The sequence below is a fragment of the Homalodisca vitripennis genome, chromosome 8, assembly GCF_021130785.1.
Source record: "Homalodisca vitripennis isolate AUS2020 chromosome 8, UT_GWSS_2.1, whole genome shotgun sequence".
NCBI classification, from domain to species: domain Eukaryota; kingdom Metazoa; phylum Arthropoda; class Insecta; order Hemiptera; family Cicadellidae; genus Homalodisca; species Homalodisca vitripennis.
This window is the reverse complement of record NC_060214.1, coordinates 31,323,769-31,345,240: the sequence shown is the minus strand read 5'-3', so window position 1 is coordinate 31,345,240 and position 21,472 is coordinate 31,323,769. Positions and strand designations below refer to the sequence as shown.

The following is a 21,472-nucleotide window of genomic DNA, read 5'->3' as shown; positions in this document are numbered from 1 at the left end:
ATTGTGTTCCTGTTTAATATTTGTGAAAACGTGCCAATAAGTACTTACACAGCAATATAATGAATTACCTGTACCCCTGTATTCATCAAGGTAAGTTCTTAAAATTTTGTGTATACAATATAAAATTTCTACTCAACAAAATAAATGTTATTTATTAAGGTTAACCAGCTATTTTTATACTCTTCATAACAAATGTTGAAACAACATATTTAAAAAAATGTACATCTCTTCTATTTCCTACTATTGTTTAATTACTTTTTCAATTCATTCACAGAAAAGAACAAATATTTCTGAACAATTAAAAAAGTATTTAAAAAAAGTTACATCTTATTCTTCTTATTCAACTCTACATTACGGACCATTTTCACCCTGGGCCTTTTGGCAAATCCGTGGAAAAAATAGCTAGGATTTAAACATTGTGAGTAGACCCTGAACATCAATACCTCCTTGAGTTTCCTAAGGATGACTCTATAATTTACACAATCAAAGTCTTGCTGAGGTTCCAAAATTGCGGTATTTGTTCATTTAGTTTCCAAATAAAAAGTTTCTTTTTATGAATAGACTCATTCACAAAACATTGACTAGGTTTTCAAACATTACAACCCCTACAATTTTAGACAATGAAGGCAGAATTGAGATGGTAAGTTAGTTCGACTTAACACAGATGTCCTGATTTAAAAAACTGGATTTGATACATAAGAGAAAATACCAAACCTAAGCGATAAATTTATTAAACGAGTAAACATATCAAGGGAAATAAAAATTACTTCAACATAAATGTCTAAATTTTTATTAAATTTTTAAATATTACAGCCTGTTAAATTTTTCATTGAAAACCAAACAGTCAATGAAACATTGTTTAGGAATAGTTTCTTATTGGAATGAATTCAACTAAGTTAACATAAATACTAAAGTAAACTTGAAATTAAAATGGTAAGTTAACTTTGACAGAACCTCAAGAACAACTTTTTCAACACCAAAAGTGTGGAAACGTCTTAAAAATTAAAAATGTAAATTATTACACTAATTAAGGACCTGCTGTAACTGGCTTCTTATATTAGTTACTTTACTTTGTACGTCTTTAGGGAATCTTACATTCCGTATTACATAAAATATATATAAAATTTCACTTATTCTATGTCAAGTCCAACAAACACACAATTAATTATATGTACAAATGGAACATAGTTTACATAGACTACACCGGACACAAGTCTTATCACAGGACACATTTTGTGCTGTTCATGTAAAATGCAGATCAAATAAGTAGCATACCTTAAGGCCTCTTGAAAATGTCCACAAAAGTCTATTGTCTACTGCCGTTCAGTCCCTTGGATTGCTATATCTTAATTTTCAATTGTTTGACAAAAACCACAAGCTAAATGAATGCTAACAAAAATATTGTTTGATCAATGACCGAAATAAGCACACCTCAAATCGTTATAAATATTTAATATATCTACAAAGAATTACAACTATAACAACACATAAACAGTACACTATTTCTGTTTTACACTGATACAGAACTTTACAAAACATTACCATTACAAATATGTTTAGAAAATTACTTATAACTGAACTGTGAAACGCTGAATTGGAAATTATTCTGTCAAGAGAATTCTCAAAGGGTTATTAATTTTGTTTGGAATGACAGACTGTATTAGAGCAATTTGTGAATTGAGCATCAAGACTTTGACAATAATTATTTCAACATATAAAACATACTAAATAATATTGTTCACTAAATTAATTAATGTAAAATGACAACAGTTAGTTAAGGAACTCGGAAAAACAATAATATTGTATAGGTAAAATTAATGAAATTATAAAGCTATATTTGTACAACGATAAAATTAATTGCAATTTCAGAAGCTGACATATTCTGTGCAAATTATATTATTTATACACTGATGAAATGCTTATATAATAAGAATTTCAACAGAAAGAAGGCACAAGTTGTGCACTGACTAGTTCAAACTTTTTGTCACTTTTGTGGACATTTCACGGGCAACTGCCACTTCAGAAATGGCAACAATCGCCCATTGACATATTAATAAAAACATGAACGGCTAAGTCCCAACTTTAATTCCGAAATCATTATTATGTATATTATATCATTGTTTCAACACAATGAATCACATAAAATGCGCCAATAAGAACTCAATAGTAGTGAGACATTTTTTATTAATGTAACAAGAATAAAAAATTATGTAAGGCACTAGATTCAATTCAAGATTCGCCAAAGAGCGATGTATTTTGTAAAACACATTAAATTTGAATTGAAACCAAAGTTTTCATGGTTTTTAAACTGATTTTAACATTAAGTAATGATCTATTTCACACCCTTGTAGAAGTCATCCATACTATAACACAACTTCCAGTTATTATGGTGTTTTTAACGTTTTACTAAAACTCCAATATAAAAATATTATGTCTTTCTTACCATGGCCAGCAAGAGCAAGAGCACAAATCAAACTGTACTTGGAAATGTTAACAGTATTTCTTGGAATTTTTTGTTACTGATCAGAATTTTAGTTGGGATTTTGCCGATGCAACCTTAAAGATAGATAGGTGGTGCGTGTGAAGATCAGGGGGTTTACGCCTCCTGTGCCTCGCTTGTCTCTATTTTGCTCTTCTTGGCGCTAGGCTGCTCGCTAGCTTCATCAGGCTCACTCTCCGCCGCTCGCTTGCCTGTGCCTGGCTGAGACTTGAACTGGACGATGACACAGGTCATGTTGTCACAGCCTGTCCCATCTCCTTGAGTGTTCGGTGCCAGGCAGTGGTCGAACAGCTGTATCATCACAGTCATTATTGAGAGAACAAGTTCAGTTAAATCTAAAGCTATTATTTTACTAATTACAAAAAAGTTATCTTCACTTAACACTTGTATACGTTCTTTTAGCGTGCTCTGCTACCACTACAGTGGGACATTTTCTAATAAAGCTAGTGTAAGAACACAAAGCCTCAATATCTTAGCTAAATTTGGCCAGCTGTCATGATTATGTTTTTTGTCATTTATTACTCATAATGAAGCTTGCAATAAATACAAGGTATGGCTATTAAATAACGGGACTGACGCTGCAGTGGAACGAGTGCGCATGCGCCAACCAACTATGACCAACAGCTGTGTAGTTTGAGACTTCCTCTTCAGAATGCAGTTAGTCTCGTTTCTGTAAACAACATCGTTGTGTCATAACCTTCATTTATGTAAGCGTTGTTATTTTGTTTTGCCGGAAAAATGGTTAGCGTAATAATAGAGCAACGAATTGTTATTAAATTTCACGTTAAACTTGGAAAAACCGCTACCGAAACCTATAATTTACTAAAAGAAGTGTATGTCAGTGAATGTTTTTCGCGGACTCGTGTTTTTGAATGGTTTAAGCGTTTCAAGATGGTCGACAAGACGTGGAAGATGATTCACGGCCATGTCGTCCTTCAACATCAAAAACGGAAGACAATGTCGAAAAAGTTGCTAATTTGATTCGGTCTGACCGACGATTAAGCATTCGTACAGTTGCTGAATCTGTAGGCATTGATAAAGAATGTGTACGGCAAATTTTACATGACAATTTGAACATGCGAAATGTGTGTGCAAAAATGGTACCAAAAATTCTTACGATTGATCAACAAGCTGCTCGTAAAAATGTTTGTACTGACACTTTTAATGCCATTGAAAACGACCCAAATTTATTGGAAAGAATAATAACATGTGATGAATCGTGGTTTTTTTTACTTATGATCCGGAAACGAAGCGCCAATCCATGCATTGGAAGACCTCAACTTCACCGAGAGCCAAAAAAGCAAGAATGAGCAAGTCAAAATTTAAAGCAATGATGATTGTTTTTTTTCGACATTCGTGGGATTGTGTACCTTCACTGGGTTCCTGAAGGTCAAACAATTAATCAACATTACTATCTTGAGGTACTTAATAAACTACGTGAAAGATTAAGAAAAAAACTACCCGAAATGTGGAAGGACAAATCATGGATTTTGCACCAAGACAATGCGCCAGCTCATTCCGCGTTATCTGTCAAGCGGTTCCTGACCAAGTACAGCATCCCAGTGTTAGAACATCCACCTTACTCGCCAGACCTAGCACCATGCGACTTTTATCTTTTCCCTAAGGTAAAATCTGCATTGAAAGGTACGAGATTTGAATCCGTAGAAGCTGTTCAAGAAAAAGCGGCAAGACTCCTGAAAGAGTTGACAGAAGAAGACTTTCAGCATTGTTTCCAACAATGGAAAATTCGCATGGAGCGTTGCAGGGATAGAGAAGGGGTGTATATTGAAGGTGATAATAAGTAATTATGTTTAAAATGAAAATAAATTTTTTTACAATATCAGTCCCGTTATTTAATAGCCATAACTCGTATAGTATAATTTTGTTATTAAAAATATGCTTAAATTTATATATTACTGTCAGACAACAAAGAAAGGTCAATTTTGCTACATCCTAGAGTCCATGTCTGCCTGAAGAGATCTAGCAAGACTGAAACGTTACAGTACACTTAGTATTGCCATGTTTTCAGTATTCGAAACACGATAAGCTCAAGTACTTCAGACAGACATGGACTCCATATTCCAGGAGTCAAGTCTGTGACGCTGCACTAAACGGAAGGTGAAATGGATATTAACTCAAAATTCACATCACTGCTTTGTTTATTCATGCCACCATGTCTGCAATCTAATGACAGAAGCTTGTTGGATATTAATGATGTTAAGCAAAATAAAACAACAAGAATGAAAAACAATATGGTCATAAGTTTCTAGTTTTCTCTACAACATTATCCTATAATACACATAGTCAGAATAATTCAAGAATTGGCCACAAAGTAGACGATTGGCTGTGCTACTTGTTGTTACATGCATGTCAAATTCCATATATTGAGATAGTAAGTCGGTGCATCCACATAATGTCAAACCATGTCGAAGAGCTAACAATTCAACTTAACAAATCCGTATCACACAATAAGTAAAAAATTTAGATTAAGTGTGATCACTCAAAACCCCTTCCCCAAAACGGTTTCCCCGACCGAAAATTTTCAATTCTCTAGTCTATTTTCAAACCAAATAAACAATTGTAATACTGTACTTAACCCTTACGCCGCCGAGTGCAACGATGACGGTTTATCCTCACCAGCTGTATTTGCAGGAAATGCCACGAAGCTGCGGTGCTTTAGCAAATTTCTTGGCTAGCGATATGCGAGAAATTCGGTAACGATTTATGGCTATCACCTAATTTAATCTCCTTAGTTTTTATCTCTGTGTCTTTCAATGTGTCGACATAACATTGTATACCTAATAACTTTCCTTTCTGTTATGTTTGGAAAATACATTTGTCCAATTCGCAAAAGAAACAGAGATAACAAATAAATATCAATACAGCGCTACCACAGGGCAGACTGTAGTCCAGCATTGCAGGTCAGAGGTTTGCGGTGGCCGAAATTTTGGTATGAGACAATGGTACACAGGGTGGGTTTAGTACAATCGGCAAGTAAACCAAATACTTTCATCTGAACTCTATTTAATTATTTATTTTGAGGAGGGGCAAACCCAAAGAATACCAAGCTACTTTAAAGGAAATTGCAAAGATTCAGGGAAATGAATATATAAAAATTACAAATCATAACCTCTACCTTCTCGCTTGAAATTATAGAAATGGTAGATTAGAAAATGAGCTTCCAGAATATATTCTATTTACGTAAAAATGTATGAATATAATTATATTTATTGGGAATCTATTTATGTACAACGCAAAGTATGAAGTAAAGATAAAATCAAAATTAGCGATCACCTGTTTTCCGCTGAGCAGCTAACGTGAGCACATAGAACCAGCAGACATGGTGGCGTTGATAAATATAGACAGAAATATGAATGTAGATTTAAATATTATCACGTATAAATCACGTTATTTTGTTACTATGTGTTTATAAATAGTTTTTTTGTACAGAAAGGATTACAAGCACATATTTCACCAATCGGTAATTTGCGTACTGCTAAACGTTTTTGTCCACGAATAGACAGAGAAGTCTCTGAATGATGCACTCAAAATAAATATACAAAATACTAATTACAACTAAAATATCATGTGTTAATTAAACTACAGTAGTTTGTTACTTTGGTTATCTATCTAAATGTTTTCATACGGAAAGTACAAAAATATTTTAGCAATCAGTAATTTGCGTACTGCCAATCAGTAGCTATCCACGAATAAACTTATTTTTGGATTAGAGATTTAGTACGGCGTCAGATGGAGCTTGTGAACATATGTCAATATTCATTTACAATTTCACAAACCACATTGTGTAAAAAATACGATGTTTCAAGATAATCAGTTCTTGATTCAAGGAGCTTTATTTTATAAGTTCTTGGAGACGGATAAATTGTTTTTTTTTTTCCGCTTTACAGGAAGATTCCTGGCTCATTCCCAGTTAGGTTGCCACCCTGAGATTGTATTTTTATAGTGATTTTTCAAATTTTCTTCAGTTTCCCATTGGACGGATAGAATTAAGTTCTATTTGTCAACTTCACTTCATTAACCCTTCAACGCGTTTTTGCCGTACTAGGTACGTCATGACACTTTCACTTGAGATCGCGTTTTGCCGTACTGAGTACGTCATGGAGTAGTCGGTTTATTTTTGTAGCTGTAACAGGCAACTATCGAATGTTTTATATGAAAAATATGTATACCAATCGAAAGGAGAAGATTCAAACTTTCGATTAATTGAGTCGATATCTCGAAAAAAATCGATCTTTAGAAAAAATATCTGAGAAATCAGCTGCATTCAAGACGACGTCATTGCCGTGCAGCCGATCGTTTGTCGGCTTACGTTTGTTGTTGTTTACAGTCATTGTTAGTGTGATGGTTATGTTCTACTGACATATTTTTGTGTGTTTTATGTTCCTTTGTTTAGTTATTTATTATTAGTTATGCTTATTATTAGTTTTACAAGCTAACTATATTGTTTTGAAGAAGGTAATCCCGTTTTGACAGGAACAATTTGTTGTGTTTTATAAACATGAGTTGGGAATGGTTTGTAGGTTAGCTAGCTTTTAGGGAATTTATTTTAAAACTGTTATCGTTTTTGTAAAATGGTTTTAAAAATCAATTGAAAATGAGTAATCTTGAAGGACACCTAGTGGAAAGAGACAGTGAAATTGACAGACTTTTGAACCTTGAATCAGATGAAGATTTCGACGACGATGGATATGACAATGACTTTGCTCAAGCTGAGTTTGAAGTATTAGACTTTGGACAAAATAGTGATGATGATATTGAAAATAGGCTAGGTGAAAACATTGTAGTACAAAATGAGTTCAATGTTGTTGAAAGAGGAGGAGGTGATGCAGAACTAAATGTAGGCCTAGGCTACCTGGTTTTTTCTTCTGGTTCTGAAATGGTTTGGGAAAACACTTGTTCAACTATAATCCTGTAAGGGAGGAGTTTGTTGTGGATTCTGGTCCAAAAAATCAACCCAGTAAGTATTTTGGACACTTTTCTTTTCTTTTTCGATGACAAATTAGTTGACAATATTGTATTGGAGACCAACAAATATGCTGATGCTGAAATGGCCAAACAAGGCATGATTTTTTAGGCAACATTCTAGGTTATGGAAATGGACCCCTTGCACAAAAAATGAATGAAATTTATGTTTTCCTTGCTCTCTACATGAATATGAGTCTTGTAGTGAAACCTTCAATTAGGTCATACTACTCTAAGAACCCGATATTGGACTCTAATTTATTTTCATCTGTCATGTCTTGTGATCCGCTTTAAGCTTTTGTCTAAGTTTTTGCATTTTAGTGATTCAGGTAATAAGGGAATTAGTAAAATTTCCCCAATAATCTCACATCTGAACAAACAATTTCAAGAGGCCTACACACCATCACAAAACATATCAATTGATGAATCCCTACTTTTATGGAAAAGGACGCTTATCGTTCAAGCAGTACATCCCGCTAAAAAGCGGCCAAGTTTGGGGTCAAAACCTATGAGTTGTGTGAATCTAAAACAGGCTATACATGGAATCTTATGCTATATACTGGCTCAGGTATGGTTTTGGAGTCTCCTATTGTCCCCAATAATTGTAAAAAAACCATAGCTATTGTTCTATGCCTAGCTGAAAAATTACTGGACAAAGGCTACACATTATGGATGGATAAACTTTTACAATGACCCAGAACTAGCAAAATTTTTGAAAGAAAGAAAAACAGACTGTGTTGGAACATTGCCGACTGAACTGAACAGAAAAACAGTTCCAACTGAAAATAAAAAAGCAGAAACTGTCTAAGGGAGAGTTGTGTGTAATGCACTCAGATCGTGTTACCATTACAAAGTGGTGTGACAAGCGGGTTGTAAGTATGATCTCACAACCTACCACAAATTAGAGATGGTACCATGCAAAACCAAACAAAATGAAGAAATACTAAAACCACTTTGTGTAGTTGAGTATAATAACAACATGGGTGGGGTAGACATGAGAGATCAACTTCTGCAAAGCTATCTGATGGAACGAAAAAGGGGTACAAAGTGGTTATATAAAGGTTTTCAAGCGATTATTGAATGTCATGTTTTGAATTGCTATGTAATCTGGAAAGTAACAAATCCCAATTCAGAGCACTTAAACTTTAGATTGACATTAGTAAAAGAACTGCTAGAGAAGTTTCAAGTTGGTGTACCAAGAAAAACTTCTGGAAGACCTTCAACTGAACCACCACTAAGGCGCCTTACTGAACGTCACTTCATCGACAGAATACCTGCTATTGGGAAGAAAAGCAAAACCCCAAAAAAGATGTGTTGTGTGTTACAAGCATGGACAGAGGAAAGACACTGTGTTTTGGTGCCCTGATTGTGAAGCAGGACTTTGTGTTGGAGAATGTTTTAAAAAACTACCACACAAAATCAGACTTCTAATGTAAGTTATTCAGTTTGAATCATTGTAAACTTAATAAACTAATCTAAATTAGGTTAATTTTGTTTAATTTGGCTAATTTTAAACACTAAAAAACATAGAAGTATAATAAAAATAATTATAAACTTGGGTAATTTACTTATATTATTTATAAAACACAAAATCTCTAAAAATCCACCAGAAAAATCAACGCAGGAGGGGGTATGACCATGAAAAAAAAATAACGCGTTGAAGGGTTAAAATACTTATTAATTTATGCATTTAATAAGAAAATATAATACTCATATAATATTCAAAATATATACTCATTTTTTACCAGACAGGATATACACTCATGTAAAACCAGATATAAAACTGAGCTTGAAATTCCAGAACACCACCAGGCTAAAATTAAGACTTCTTTCAAAATAAATACATCCAAATTCATTAAAAAAAACTTCCTGATAACGCTCACAAATAATATATATGATAATTTTAAACAAAATACACTTGACTAGTTAATTAATCACCCTTATTACTCTATAAATGAATATCTAGAAGACAATACTTTGATTGTCTTTGAATTCTATTAAATTTATTCCAATTAAGTGACGCATTCTTGTAAACTGTTTTATATTTAGTTTTTTTTAAAGTTTAAGTAACGTTTAATTGTCAAATTACTTAGTAGAATAATTGTACCCTTTAATTAACTGACAATGCCTATTTCTTGTAAAAGATCTATGGCAACAATTTTTTTTAATTTAATATAATCAATAAGGTACATTAATTACATAAACAACTTTTTACTACATATCAGCCCTACCCACCATAGCTATGTTATGTGGACAAAAATACAAGTAATTTCTACTTGTCTGCTAGATGATACAATTAAATGTCTGGGTGATACAATGAATTTGATATACTTACCATGCAGTATCTATAACGGATTATTGTAATCAACACAATGAAGTTATCAGAATTCAAAAGAATAATCTTATAGAAAACTACAATTTTGTATATAATTATACATTATTGCTTAAAATACAACAACTTTATTTATGTATGCAAAAGACTGTTTTTGGCTCATTTTTTAAGGGTACAACTGCCTCCAAACTACGCTACACGATCACTACCATTTGCACATTATTAAATATTTAATTTCAACACTTTTTTAACATATTTGTCCATATGTATATATGAAGTACAAAAACACAGGTAAGATTACTTAGGTGCCTATCAAATCTGAAAATTTTCTATCTTTATATACTTCTAATCTAATTATTGTGTAGTATTTGGTCATCAATGTTATTACAGCGTATCAATTATTTACATGTTTGCTTTTCTGCAAATAACAAGGATTTTGGTTTCACTTACCTCCTCACAGATCTGCGACAGTTTCTCGGTGTTTTGTTCCAACTTGGTCCGGACAAAGTCCACCACCTCCTGACTGCTCAAGGAATTCCAGATGCCGTCGCAGGCCAACACCATAAACTCGTCCCTGCTAGGATCCAATGTTAGCCTCTGTATGTCAGGGAGCGCTGTGATCATCTGCTGACTGGGTGGCAACAACTTCACCTGCTTGTACGAGTGGTCTCCTGTACAACAGTCATAAAAAGAACATTAGCTAACGTACAAACAAATCATCTCTGATTTCAAGACAAACTCAAGATAAGGAAATTTTATTCTAGCAATTCTACTTTATTGCTAGAGAAGCGACAACCACTGATGCAAAATCTATGAAAAATACTAATGACCAATAAAATTGGGCTTTCGTAGAACTCAGCAACAATGTCATCAATACCAAAATACCACCCACATCTACACATTTCTAGCAGTCAAACCTCTGTCTTTGTACGAGGGTTACCCAAAAGTAACTTCCATTTAAGCACACAGTAGTGGAGGTAGTGCCGTCATGTAGACTTTAGTGTGTATACTGGTTCAGTACGCTTTTAACTAGGCAAGGCAGAGCATCATATGTTCAAGTGTTATCCAGTTACAACTTGGAAACATGAGTGCTAATAGAAAATCAAGCCAAGTAAAAGTGCATGGTACTGAGATCTCTACGCAAAAAATCATGCAGCAGCCGAAATCCATTGTGAATAATGTATGGTTTGTGGTCCAAACATTATGAGTAAAGGTGTAGTCTGTGAATGGGTGTGATTTAAAAAAAAGTAGAACAAACATGCACAGTGAAAAAGGAGCAGTAGGCATTTACTTGACAGTTATAACCTACTGAACAAAGTGAATGAAACAGTTTGTGAGAATTATCACCTTTGTATTAAACTGGGACAGATAAACTAGGCTACCTGTTTTCTGCTCTTGGATGCTAAAATTGCTTACCAGCAACCACAAAACAAAAAGAATGAGTTCTGCTATAAATTTCTTTTTTCGGTATGACTTTGAAGGAGAACTTTTGGGACAGGATGTTATGGTGATGAGACTTGGGTTGCCTACATGAATCCTGAGACAAAATAAGTAAATACAATGGGGACACACTGCTTTTCAAGCAAGCCAAAAAGCTCCTCAAACTTTGTCAGCGAAGAAAGTCATGGTTACAGTTTTTTGGAATACTAAGGGTATCTTATACGATTTTACGACCATAACGTCTGGAGTCTACTAAAACTCTTAAAAAACTAAGAAGAGCAATCCAAAACAAGCGTCGTAGCTTTCTATAACGTTGAATTTTGTTTGTGCATGCCAACACTATCTCTCACATAGCTAGAAGAACAAATGAACTTTTGACAAAGTTCAAATAGGACGTTTTAGATCATCCCTGTACAGCTTAAGCTTGGCTCCTACTGACTTTCACTTGCTCTTGAACATGAAGCAGTGGCTTGCATCTCAGCGTTTCACCAATGACAACAGTTAGTTGTAGCAATAGTTAGTTAAAGTAAATCCTAGCTCACTGTTGGAATTTTATTGAAGTAGGATAATGATAACTTAAAGGAATATGTGAAGAAATGTTTACTAACCAATAGCACGAGACAGGTTGAGTCCGCCATTGACTCGTCCGTCACAGGTGACTTTGCCACCAGCTGCTTCTATCCTCACCCTCTCTGGCTCATCCTCAGGCTTGTGGTCCACGGACATCTCCAGTGCCTTGCCATCACGAGACACCACGCACCGGGAGTCACCAGCGTTCGCAACCCACAGATCTGAGCCGACCAATAACGCTACAACTGCTGTGCACCCGCTGTCTGAGCCAGGCTAGAGAAAACATAACACATTTGTTTCATTGAGTCATGTAAAATTTCCAAGATAATATCACAATTGTGCCCCTGATAGTAACACAAAAACAAACATATAGAACTAATAATATTATAAACATACTGAATTGAACTGAAACTTTTAATGATTGTCACCACAATAGTGTTTCACGACATAGTAATGTAGGTGAGACAATCATTTTATGTTACTCTAAGAAGAAGCTGATAACATTTTTACAACTGAGTTTACCACTAACTTGAAATTATTCATCTAACAATTTAACTAACTGAAAATCCATACTTTCATTGCTTGCTAACAAACAATTCATCTTCCTTGCTTGTTAACAACTAATTTTACACAAACTAGGCATAGTAATGGAACTGTTTTTAGGTATGTAAAGCAGATTGAATTGAGCAGATTAAGTTAAAATAGAGTGTTCAGCTCCTGCTTGTTTGAAAGGACAATCCACCAGACTGCCAAGGGCAGTGAGTCATGCTTCCTTTAATTTGCCATATATGATTGGTATTGGCTTATTGTTAACTAACACCATATCTTTTTCCCAGGAGAGTTCATTTCTGGCTGATTAATAGATTCCAATTGAACCAACATGGGACACAGCAAAAACCGATATATCGCTTAAATCTGAGCAACCTCATGGATGTCCAGAGCACCAGCACTAACCGCAAATGTCAAGATATTGAAGTGGACACGACAGCTGTGAGAGGATATTTTACCTTAAGGCATGCCCTAAGATTATTAATTTGCATCACAAAATCATTTAGAGTATGACTAATTTTCTGAGCAAAATATTCTCTCATGAAAATTGTACAACTAGGATTTTCTGCTAAGAACAACCATATCTTGATCTATTACTATCGTCTTCTCATAAAACAGACAATCGTGGAAACACTACACTCATCAGTCTGGCATTTTGTGTGTTGAACGAGCAGGCACGGACCACGATCTTTTAACAAAATGTGCTGAATTAAATCTGTAAAAATTAAACCTTTGAAATACTGGTTTACAAAACTAACACGACCAAGATAATAACTAAGAGCTCTATAACACGACCAATTCCGAATTTGTTTAATGGCCCAGTTATAAACAAATTTTAGGATTGTAATTTAATAATAACTATTTTCGTTAATTCTAAAATTACACACTCAAAAACGGTACAATTATTGTACTTATTTTGTATAAACATTTGGTCTAATTCAAATCACCCGTTTTCGAGTTATAAATGTCTAAGTTACAATTTAATTGAAAAGTATAAAAAACCAGTACCATTTCTATTATTATGTACATATTATGGGAGTTACTGTACATTGTTCAAAACAAAAAATATGACATTCACATTTAAATTTAGGTTCCAAAATAGAACCATACCATAAATTCTAATAAATTCAATTGACTGACAGAAGAGGATTTAAATTAATGCACTGCTTTAGTACTGTAAAGAAATTGTAAACTATTTTTTTTGTGATATAACTAAAACTACACATCCATCCTTGGAACTGTAGTAACTAAACTATTCATAACTCCCTTAAAAATATATTTCTGATTTACCTCCTCTTTTACATCCATTCCTGGATACTCCACATCATCATCATCCTCCTCTTCTTCATCATCTACGGAGGACTCTTCATCATCTTCTCCTTCTTTCTCCTCAGCACCCTCTGCAGCTTCATCACTTGACCCATCCTCACTTTGACAAACAGAAGAACAAAATCTTCTTTAAAAATATACTTCAAACATATTTTTCTAACCAACAGATGTTATATAAAGCATATGATGAGCACTCAAATACAGTTTTTCTATATCGAAAAATTACGCTCTTTTTGTTTCTCTTAAAAAAGCATGATTATAAAACCTAAATTTAGTGGTATTGCTTTTCCTGGTAAAGCAGACTGTTCAATGTCATTAATAATGACATTGAATACTCATCAATAATGCAGACAACTTGATGACAAAATTACCATCAATCTACCTGTAGGTTCAACAATATCTTCATTAATATTTCACTGAAATATTTTGGACTTTTTTTAAAATTATTATTAACAGCCAAATCGATTTTAGTTCATGTTTTAGTATTAGTCAAGTATTTAAAAGTGTTAATGTGTTAAAACAACAGCTGTTGGTGAAATACAATAGTGAATTCACCTGATGATTGTGTTGTAGCAACAAACACTTCAGACTAGTTCAACAAGAAAATTTTTAACAATAAGAAAAGTGACTACGTTAGCGAGTAACATTTAATAGTGAAGCCCTTGTTAATATGGAGAGGACGCTGTTGTATTTTGTTATACTAAAACCCCTACTTTCATTTATACAAAGCAATGAGATATACCTCTGTTCAGGAATTTTCTGAAAAGTGTTCTACACAGTTATTTTGTTAATATGGAGAGGACTGATGCTGTTGTATTTTGTTATACTAAAACCCCTACTTTCATTTATACAAAGCAATGAGATATACCTCTGTTCAGGAATTTTCTGAAAAGTGTTCTACACAGTTATTTTGTTAATATGGAGAGGACTGATGCTGTTGTATTTTTGTTATATTAAAACCCCTACTTTCATTTATACAAAGCAATGAGATATACCTCTGTTCAGGAATTTTCTGAAAAGTGTTTCTACACAGTTATCGGATTCAAGATTTAAAAATTAAGTATCTCTACTACTCATCCACACCCTCCTATTTCTAACACCTAAGCTTCAGATCAACAGCTTTGATACACTATTTGTTTTAATTCTATTTTTCATTTTATTGAATTAAGAAATCACTCTGTATTTAATTTACTGTGATGTTGAGGTTGACTTTATAAAGTAAGCTACCTTTCAGCATCTGCAGTGAAAGTCTCATCCTCCTCTTCAGAATCAGAGTCTTCCATCATCAACTTCTGGTACATCTCTGCAGAGGAAATCCGCTTCTTCTTCTTGGACGGGCTACTACTGGAGATACCATCATTACCTGCCTCTGTCTCCGAAGAGCTGCTCACACCACTATGGATCTCACCATTATTCTGCCCTGAACTGTCCGCTTCTGTCCTTTCCACTTTCTTCTCACCTTCATCTGCACACTTCTCAACCTTGTCCAACACTTTCTCCTCTTTCACTTCCTTGTTATCACTGCTGTCCACCTCAGCCTCACTGCCTTTCTTCTCTGCATCACTCTCTTCCTCCCCTACCTCTCCGTTCATGTGAACAGCCTCTCCATTACACACAACTGCAGCACCCTCCGCGTGGCTACTAGAGGAACTGCTCACTTCCGCATCCTCTGTCACTGAAACATGCAAAATGATCAATTTCTATACTGAATCTATATTTAAGGATTATTGACTACTTATCCATAAAAAAGTTAAACCCAACTGGATTATATTTTATACTATTATCTGATTCTCTGGTAATTTACTATAATATTAGTTGGTAATTTGATGTAATCTCTAATATTACAGTAATACAACTGAAATTAGTTATTACAAAGACTTAAGGTGTTAGTGAAATTAAGTGAATTAAGTGCTGCCAGTCATAATTTCAATGTTATTAATGTATTCTGTTAATTGATAAAGCGATAAGCATATTAATGTCAAGGTTACACATATCAAGTCTCCACTACAGTTTTTTTTTGTTCAGTTTAAAACTTCTCCACATAACGTAACTTAAGTGATGATTTCATCAAGTTCCATAACACAGGCATTAAACAGGAATGTGAGGAGACAATGATCCTGATGTTCAAACAACTTAAAACCCAAATAGGAGGGGTGCTCTGTGGCTACTAAGTAACAGCACACAAAAACAGCAATAATTTCCGGACACACTATGCAAGAGTTTTAGTATCATTGTTGGTGTGCACATTTGCTGTGCCTTCAAATTTAAAGAATTAAAATAAAATGGTTTGTATTACATAAATTTAATAAAAATAAATGTATTCGTCACTTCATTTTATCAAATTACACAAATAGTGTACAATTTAAACATCAATGTAGACTACAAAAATAACTATCTATTTTTTGGCTAGCCAACAATGCATTCTTCTGTACCGGCTGAGTCGGTGATTGTGCAACAGAACAAAAATAAAATACTAGTTCATAGTCTTCGTTGACGATATTGTTGCTTATAGCAGTTCTTTGTTTTGATATAATTTTCACTATTTTCAGACAACGATAAAGTAACAAAAATAATAAAATTTAATGAAGCTATTTTTGACGCATTAGGCATTTTGGGATTTCACAAAACACGAGCTTTTTAAACACTTATTTTCCTACTGGCTATTTAACCTGTTGACGAGTGCGCACGGCATTTGCCGTGCCGCTATGACAGTCCATACTGAGTGCCTCATTGACCAGTGACAGACTTTTAGGGAGTAAAATAAAAAAAAAACTATTAAATGTTAATAAACTTGTTTATTATAGTTTAAATGTATATAAAAATACATTGCAGACTGTTAAAAGCAATAATCTCGTTTTCAAACTTTGCTAGTGTGTGACACTGCTCAAAACAAGGATACATACAAAGGGCGACCTCACATGTTGAACATTCATAGCTGGTTTCTTTTCTTCTTTGTCCAGTTCGAGTGGTGTGTTTGTACACATAGCACTGCCTGAGTAGTTTACGCTTCTTTGTGTCATTCTGGGGGAGTGGCCTTATAAAATGGCGACCTTGGAGGCGTAGCGGGTCTTGTGTCCCGCCTCCGTAAAATAGTTTTAAAAGTTATCACCAGGTTCCACCACAATACAGGACTAGCAACACTGTACATCGACACTATTAGGAACAACTGAAAAGTTCCAAAAATCTCCGCTAGCACAGTAAGTCAGTGAGAACGAACTGACAGTCATTAGTCTGCAACGGAAAATGCCGTACTCCCTCATATGGGACCAAACAGCAAATGCCATGCGCACTCATTTGGGTATGTTTTGCTGCACTCGTCAACAGGTTAAAAGATATTTCTGAAAGCCAAGAATACACTGTTTTCAATGACAACACTTACGATCGTGAAGAACGTAAACTCACGATAGGGAATTTTGACAAACATACAGCAATTTTAGCGTGTTCGGAAATTATGCAAACAAATGGCAATCGGAAATGTGAACATCCAAGTTTAGAATTTTCTAATGAAAGACATAACGTAACTATAGAACCTTTTATGATATAATGTGAAACCTTTGATCTTTATCTTTAAATATACGTATGTTTTCCTTCAAACAAAGTAAAAATAGACTTGCTATGAGAGATCATATTACTAAATAGAATACGTCGAAAATAGCTTAGTGCCATTTTGAAACTGTAGTTAATGTGTCCATAATTGCTTAAAGCCAGTTGCAGGGTTAAGCATAAGATTTTTGGAAATTACTGTGGGATCCAAAGGTTTAAGTTTGAGGTCAACTGACCTGAGGAGGAGCGACTGGTGCCTGCGCCTGAGCCCGAAGGTCCGTCTCCACTTCCACTTGCACTCCCGGAGGAGGAGCGGCGACCTCTCAACATGGGTGACACTGGCGGCTTCCCTTCCCCCTTCAGCAGCCGACACAGTGGTCCGGCACCTTTGTACCTAGCCATCACCTGTTCCAGTGGCATGTGTGCCTCCTGCATTAACCCATCTACTGTTTCCTCCTCATCCTCGGAGCCAGATCCAGCCTCTGGAACACCAGGAGATATAAATAATTTCTGGTATACATGCGCAACATAAAAGCTCTACACATTTATAAATTTACTATGTATTCATCTACGTATTTGTAATAGAAAAATTTATTTGAAAACAACGTGTCGAAATTTTACAGTGTGATATGTTTATGTTCATAAAAAACACTTATCTAAGGTTTTCTATGAAGTTTCTAAAAGTTTCATTACATGTCAATAATAACAATTCTTTTTGTCGTAAAACATACATAGGTGACAATGTCATTAAAAGCAAAATTTTAATGTTTTGTCAAGAAAAATACAACTAATGTAAATTTTTCTAATGTAAAGATAAACATACATTTGGGAAATTTAACTCTTATACATAGGCCTACGTATATTGTTAACAAAAATATGTAAATCAAATTTTTGTAAAGTAGGTGTGGTGTCATATCTGAATCTAATATAAATAGTCAGCTATCTAAAATGTATTTGTTAAGATAGGAATGTTGATTATCGATCTGGCCGTTGGCGGTTATATGTATGTGACGTAATATGAGACCATACTGTTTAAATAAATCCTATTGGCTACTGAGGTCACGCCACTTCTCCCCCGCCAACGTTCCTTACCGTTCCAGCAGCGAGTGTTTCTGCCCAGTCCAGTTTTACCCACGGTCCGTGAAACCCGCGTCCTCCCGACCAAGATGTAGTACAATAGTTTTCCTGAATTGGTGTAATTTTAATTACCCAGTTTCATTACCACCGGCCACGAACATCACAATGGCGACGAGGATTTGTGGAAATTAGTATTAGTGCGAAATTCCGAGTGTACATCGCCGCTGGACATCAACAGTGAACACCACGTGCGCGAACAACACGAGGACAGTTTTGATCGAGTGAACATCACAAAATGGCGAGTGAACATCACGAAGATTAACAGTACGAATTTTCTTTAGTTTCAAACCAATTAGTGTGGGAGGAAGTGTAGTGTGCAACAAAATTATTTTAGCTACTAGTTGATGTGGCAAGTACAATTAGACGAACTTACCGTTTCTGTAACTAATATAATGGCGCAAATAGGCGTTATCGGGGAATATGACGGGTCAGTTTGAAACCTGGGCGTCATACATCGAACGTTTTTTGAGCTGTTTGTGGACTGTAATAGCATTGACGCGGGTAAAAAGGTCAGTACGCTTTTAACTGTGATAGGAGTAAAAACGTATAGTTTTGTTGAGAGACCTGTGCACTCCTAATAAACCGTCGGAAAAGACATTTAATGAACTGGTGCAACTTGTGCAAAAACATTTATTCCCGACACCTAGCTTCATCGCGGAGCGATATCGTTTTAGTAAGCGAGTACAAGTTGGAAGGCGAGTCGGTTTGCCGAGTATATTGCAAATCTAAAAAAAATGACAACCCATTGTGACTTTGGCAGCGTCGCTAAATGATTACTTGAGAGACAGACTGGTGAGTGGCATCAGAAGTGAAAGTGCCAAACAAAAACTTTTATCGGAAGCCTCGTTAACGTTCGAGCAAGCGACCAAAATAGTGCTTTCAATAGAGCAAGCAGAAAAATCGGCGGCAGCTCTATCAGTTGGAAGACCCTAGCGGAACCATCAGTTGAGCAGCGTGGTGGCCAGGAGGGGGAGATTCGGAAATGGCGCACCGCATTCCCAGACAGCACGGAGCGACAACGCTGGAGCGGCCTGGAAGGGAGCAGGGGGAACAACCAAGGTCAGCGGCGGCACGTCACCAGGGCCTTCTGGATGGCAGCGGCGATCTCCGCCAGGTGGCAGTGGCAGTGCGCAATGTTTATGTTGTGGCCTCACAGGGCATTTCCGTTCACAGTGCAGGTTATTAGGTGTGATGTGTCATTTCTGTGGTAAACAAAACCACATAGCAAAAGTGTGTCGTTCTAAGTTAGCTGGTCGGCAAGGTACAAATTGTAAATAGAGATAAGACTAATTTTAGAGATAGTAAAAGCACTGGGAATTCCAAAAATTATCGCAAACATAACTACCTAGAAGGTGTTGATGACAGTAAACAGGTGTCAGGGGACACTGAGCAATTTGTGGAGGATGTAGCCAATTTATTTAGAATGAATGAAAAGGTGACTGACAGGGTCAAGGTAGACCCAATTCAGCTTGATTTAATTGTTAATGGTAAAAAGCTTAACGTTTGAGGTTGATACAGGGGCTTCTGTGAGTGTTTGCAGTGAGGAATATTACAATTCTCATTTCCAGATGTGTAAATTAGAACCTAGTAAGTTGACACTCAGCTCTTATACTGATCAACCTATCACACCTGTAGGCAAGATCAAAGTTGAAGTTAATTATAACAAAGTAAAACAAAGTAATGGACCTTGTATGTCATCAAGTCCGGTGCTCATCCACTTAGAGGTAGGAATGGTTAAGTGCTTTAGGGGTTGAAATTTCGTTTAAAAATAATGACAGGTTATTTGAGATAAGTAAAACCGATGCCGATAGTTGTCTTGAACTTAAGAACAAGTTGTTCAAAGAATTTCTAAGGTATTCAGTGACGAGATAGGTTGTTTTAAAGGCGAGCCTGTAAAGTTAACAGTAAAAGAAAACACGGTTCCTAAATATTTCAAACCTAGGCCAATACCTTTTTCCCTGAAAGCCAAGGTTGAAAACGAACTAGCTAGGCTAGTAGATGAGAAAGTGTTAATACCTGTAAGTAGCTCAGATTGGGGTACGCCCATAGTTCCTGTATTAAAGAAATGTGGTTCAGTCAGGATTTGCAGTGATTTTAAAGTAACCTTGAACCCTTGTTTAGAAGTAGAAAAATTTCCGTTACCAAGAATAGATGAGTTGTTCGCAAACCTGCAAAAGGGCGAGAAGTTTAGTAAGATCGATTTGTGTCAAGCATATACCCAATTAGAGTTAGATCCAGAGTCTCAGAAACTGTGTACCATAAGTACACACAAAGGTTTATTTTGTTATTCCCGTGTTCCTTTTGGCATAACGTCAGCAAGTGCTATTTTTTCAAAAGAAAATAGAGCAGACTCTCCAGGGTATAGATCAAATTGCAGTATTTTTTAGATGATATTCTAATAACCGCTGAAAATGATAAGGCTCATTATGAGAAGTTAAGAGAAGTGTGTAAGAGGTTGAATGAGAAAGGCTTAACTGTCAAAAAGAGTAAATGTACTTTCTTTGCTGACCAAGTAGAGTATTTGGGGTTTGTCATTGACAAACACGGTTTGCACACCGATCCCAAGAAAGTAGAAGCAATCAAGAACGCACCTATCCCAAAGAATGTCACAGAAATTAAATCGCTAATTGGGCTAATTAACTATTATTCTAAATTTCTTCCAAATTTGTCAAGCATTTTAAGCCCATTGTACAATTTATTTAAAGAAAGACGTTCCATTTGATTTCAACAGGCAATGTGTTCAGGCATTTGATAGAGTAAAAGAACTGCTAAGTAGTGAGACTATTTTAGCGCACTATGACAGCAAAACTTCCGTTGAAGCTGGCGGTAGAACGCGAGTTCTTTTTGGACTGGGTGCGGTCCTGAGTGTTTGTCACACCAGAAGGTATTGAAAAACCATTAGCATACCAGTCTAGAACCGCTAACTAATGCTGAAAAGAACTACTCCCAGATCGATCGAGAGGCTTTAGCAATTGTCTGGGGCGTGAAGAAATTTAACCAATATCTGTATGGTAGGGAATTTACTTTATGTACGGACCACAAACCGCTTCTATCAATATTTGGTCCTCATAAGGGTTTGTCAGTGTTTA

At 35.4% G+C, this 21,472-nt stretch overlaps 1 protein-coding gene across 1 annotated transcript in view; it reads right to left on the bottom strand.

Moving 5' to 3' along the window:
• Nucleotides 1-774: 774 nt before the first annotated feature.
• The window catches only part of LOC124367480 (probable protein phosphatase CG10417), a 32,687-nt gene continuing 11,989 nt past the window's right edge, over nt 775-21,472 (bottom strand). Inside the window, exons 3-8 of the mRNA XM_046824328.1 lie at nt 17,483-17,728; nt 14,931-15,378; nt 13,665-13,803; nt 11,864-12,098; nt 10,266-10,486; nt 775-2,791 (exon numbers count right to left, since the gene is read on the bottom strand). Of these exons, the coding sequence (XP_046680284.1) occupies nt 2,597-2,791; nt 10,266-10,486; nt 11,864-12,098; nt 13,665-13,803; nt 14,931-15,378; nt 17,483-17,728 (1,484 nt within the window). The 3' untranslated portion in view covers nt 775-2,596. The remainder of the gene's footprint in view (nt 2,792-10,265; nt 10,487-11,863; nt 12,099-13,664; nt 13,804-14,930; nt 15,379-17,482; nt 17,729-21,472) is intronic.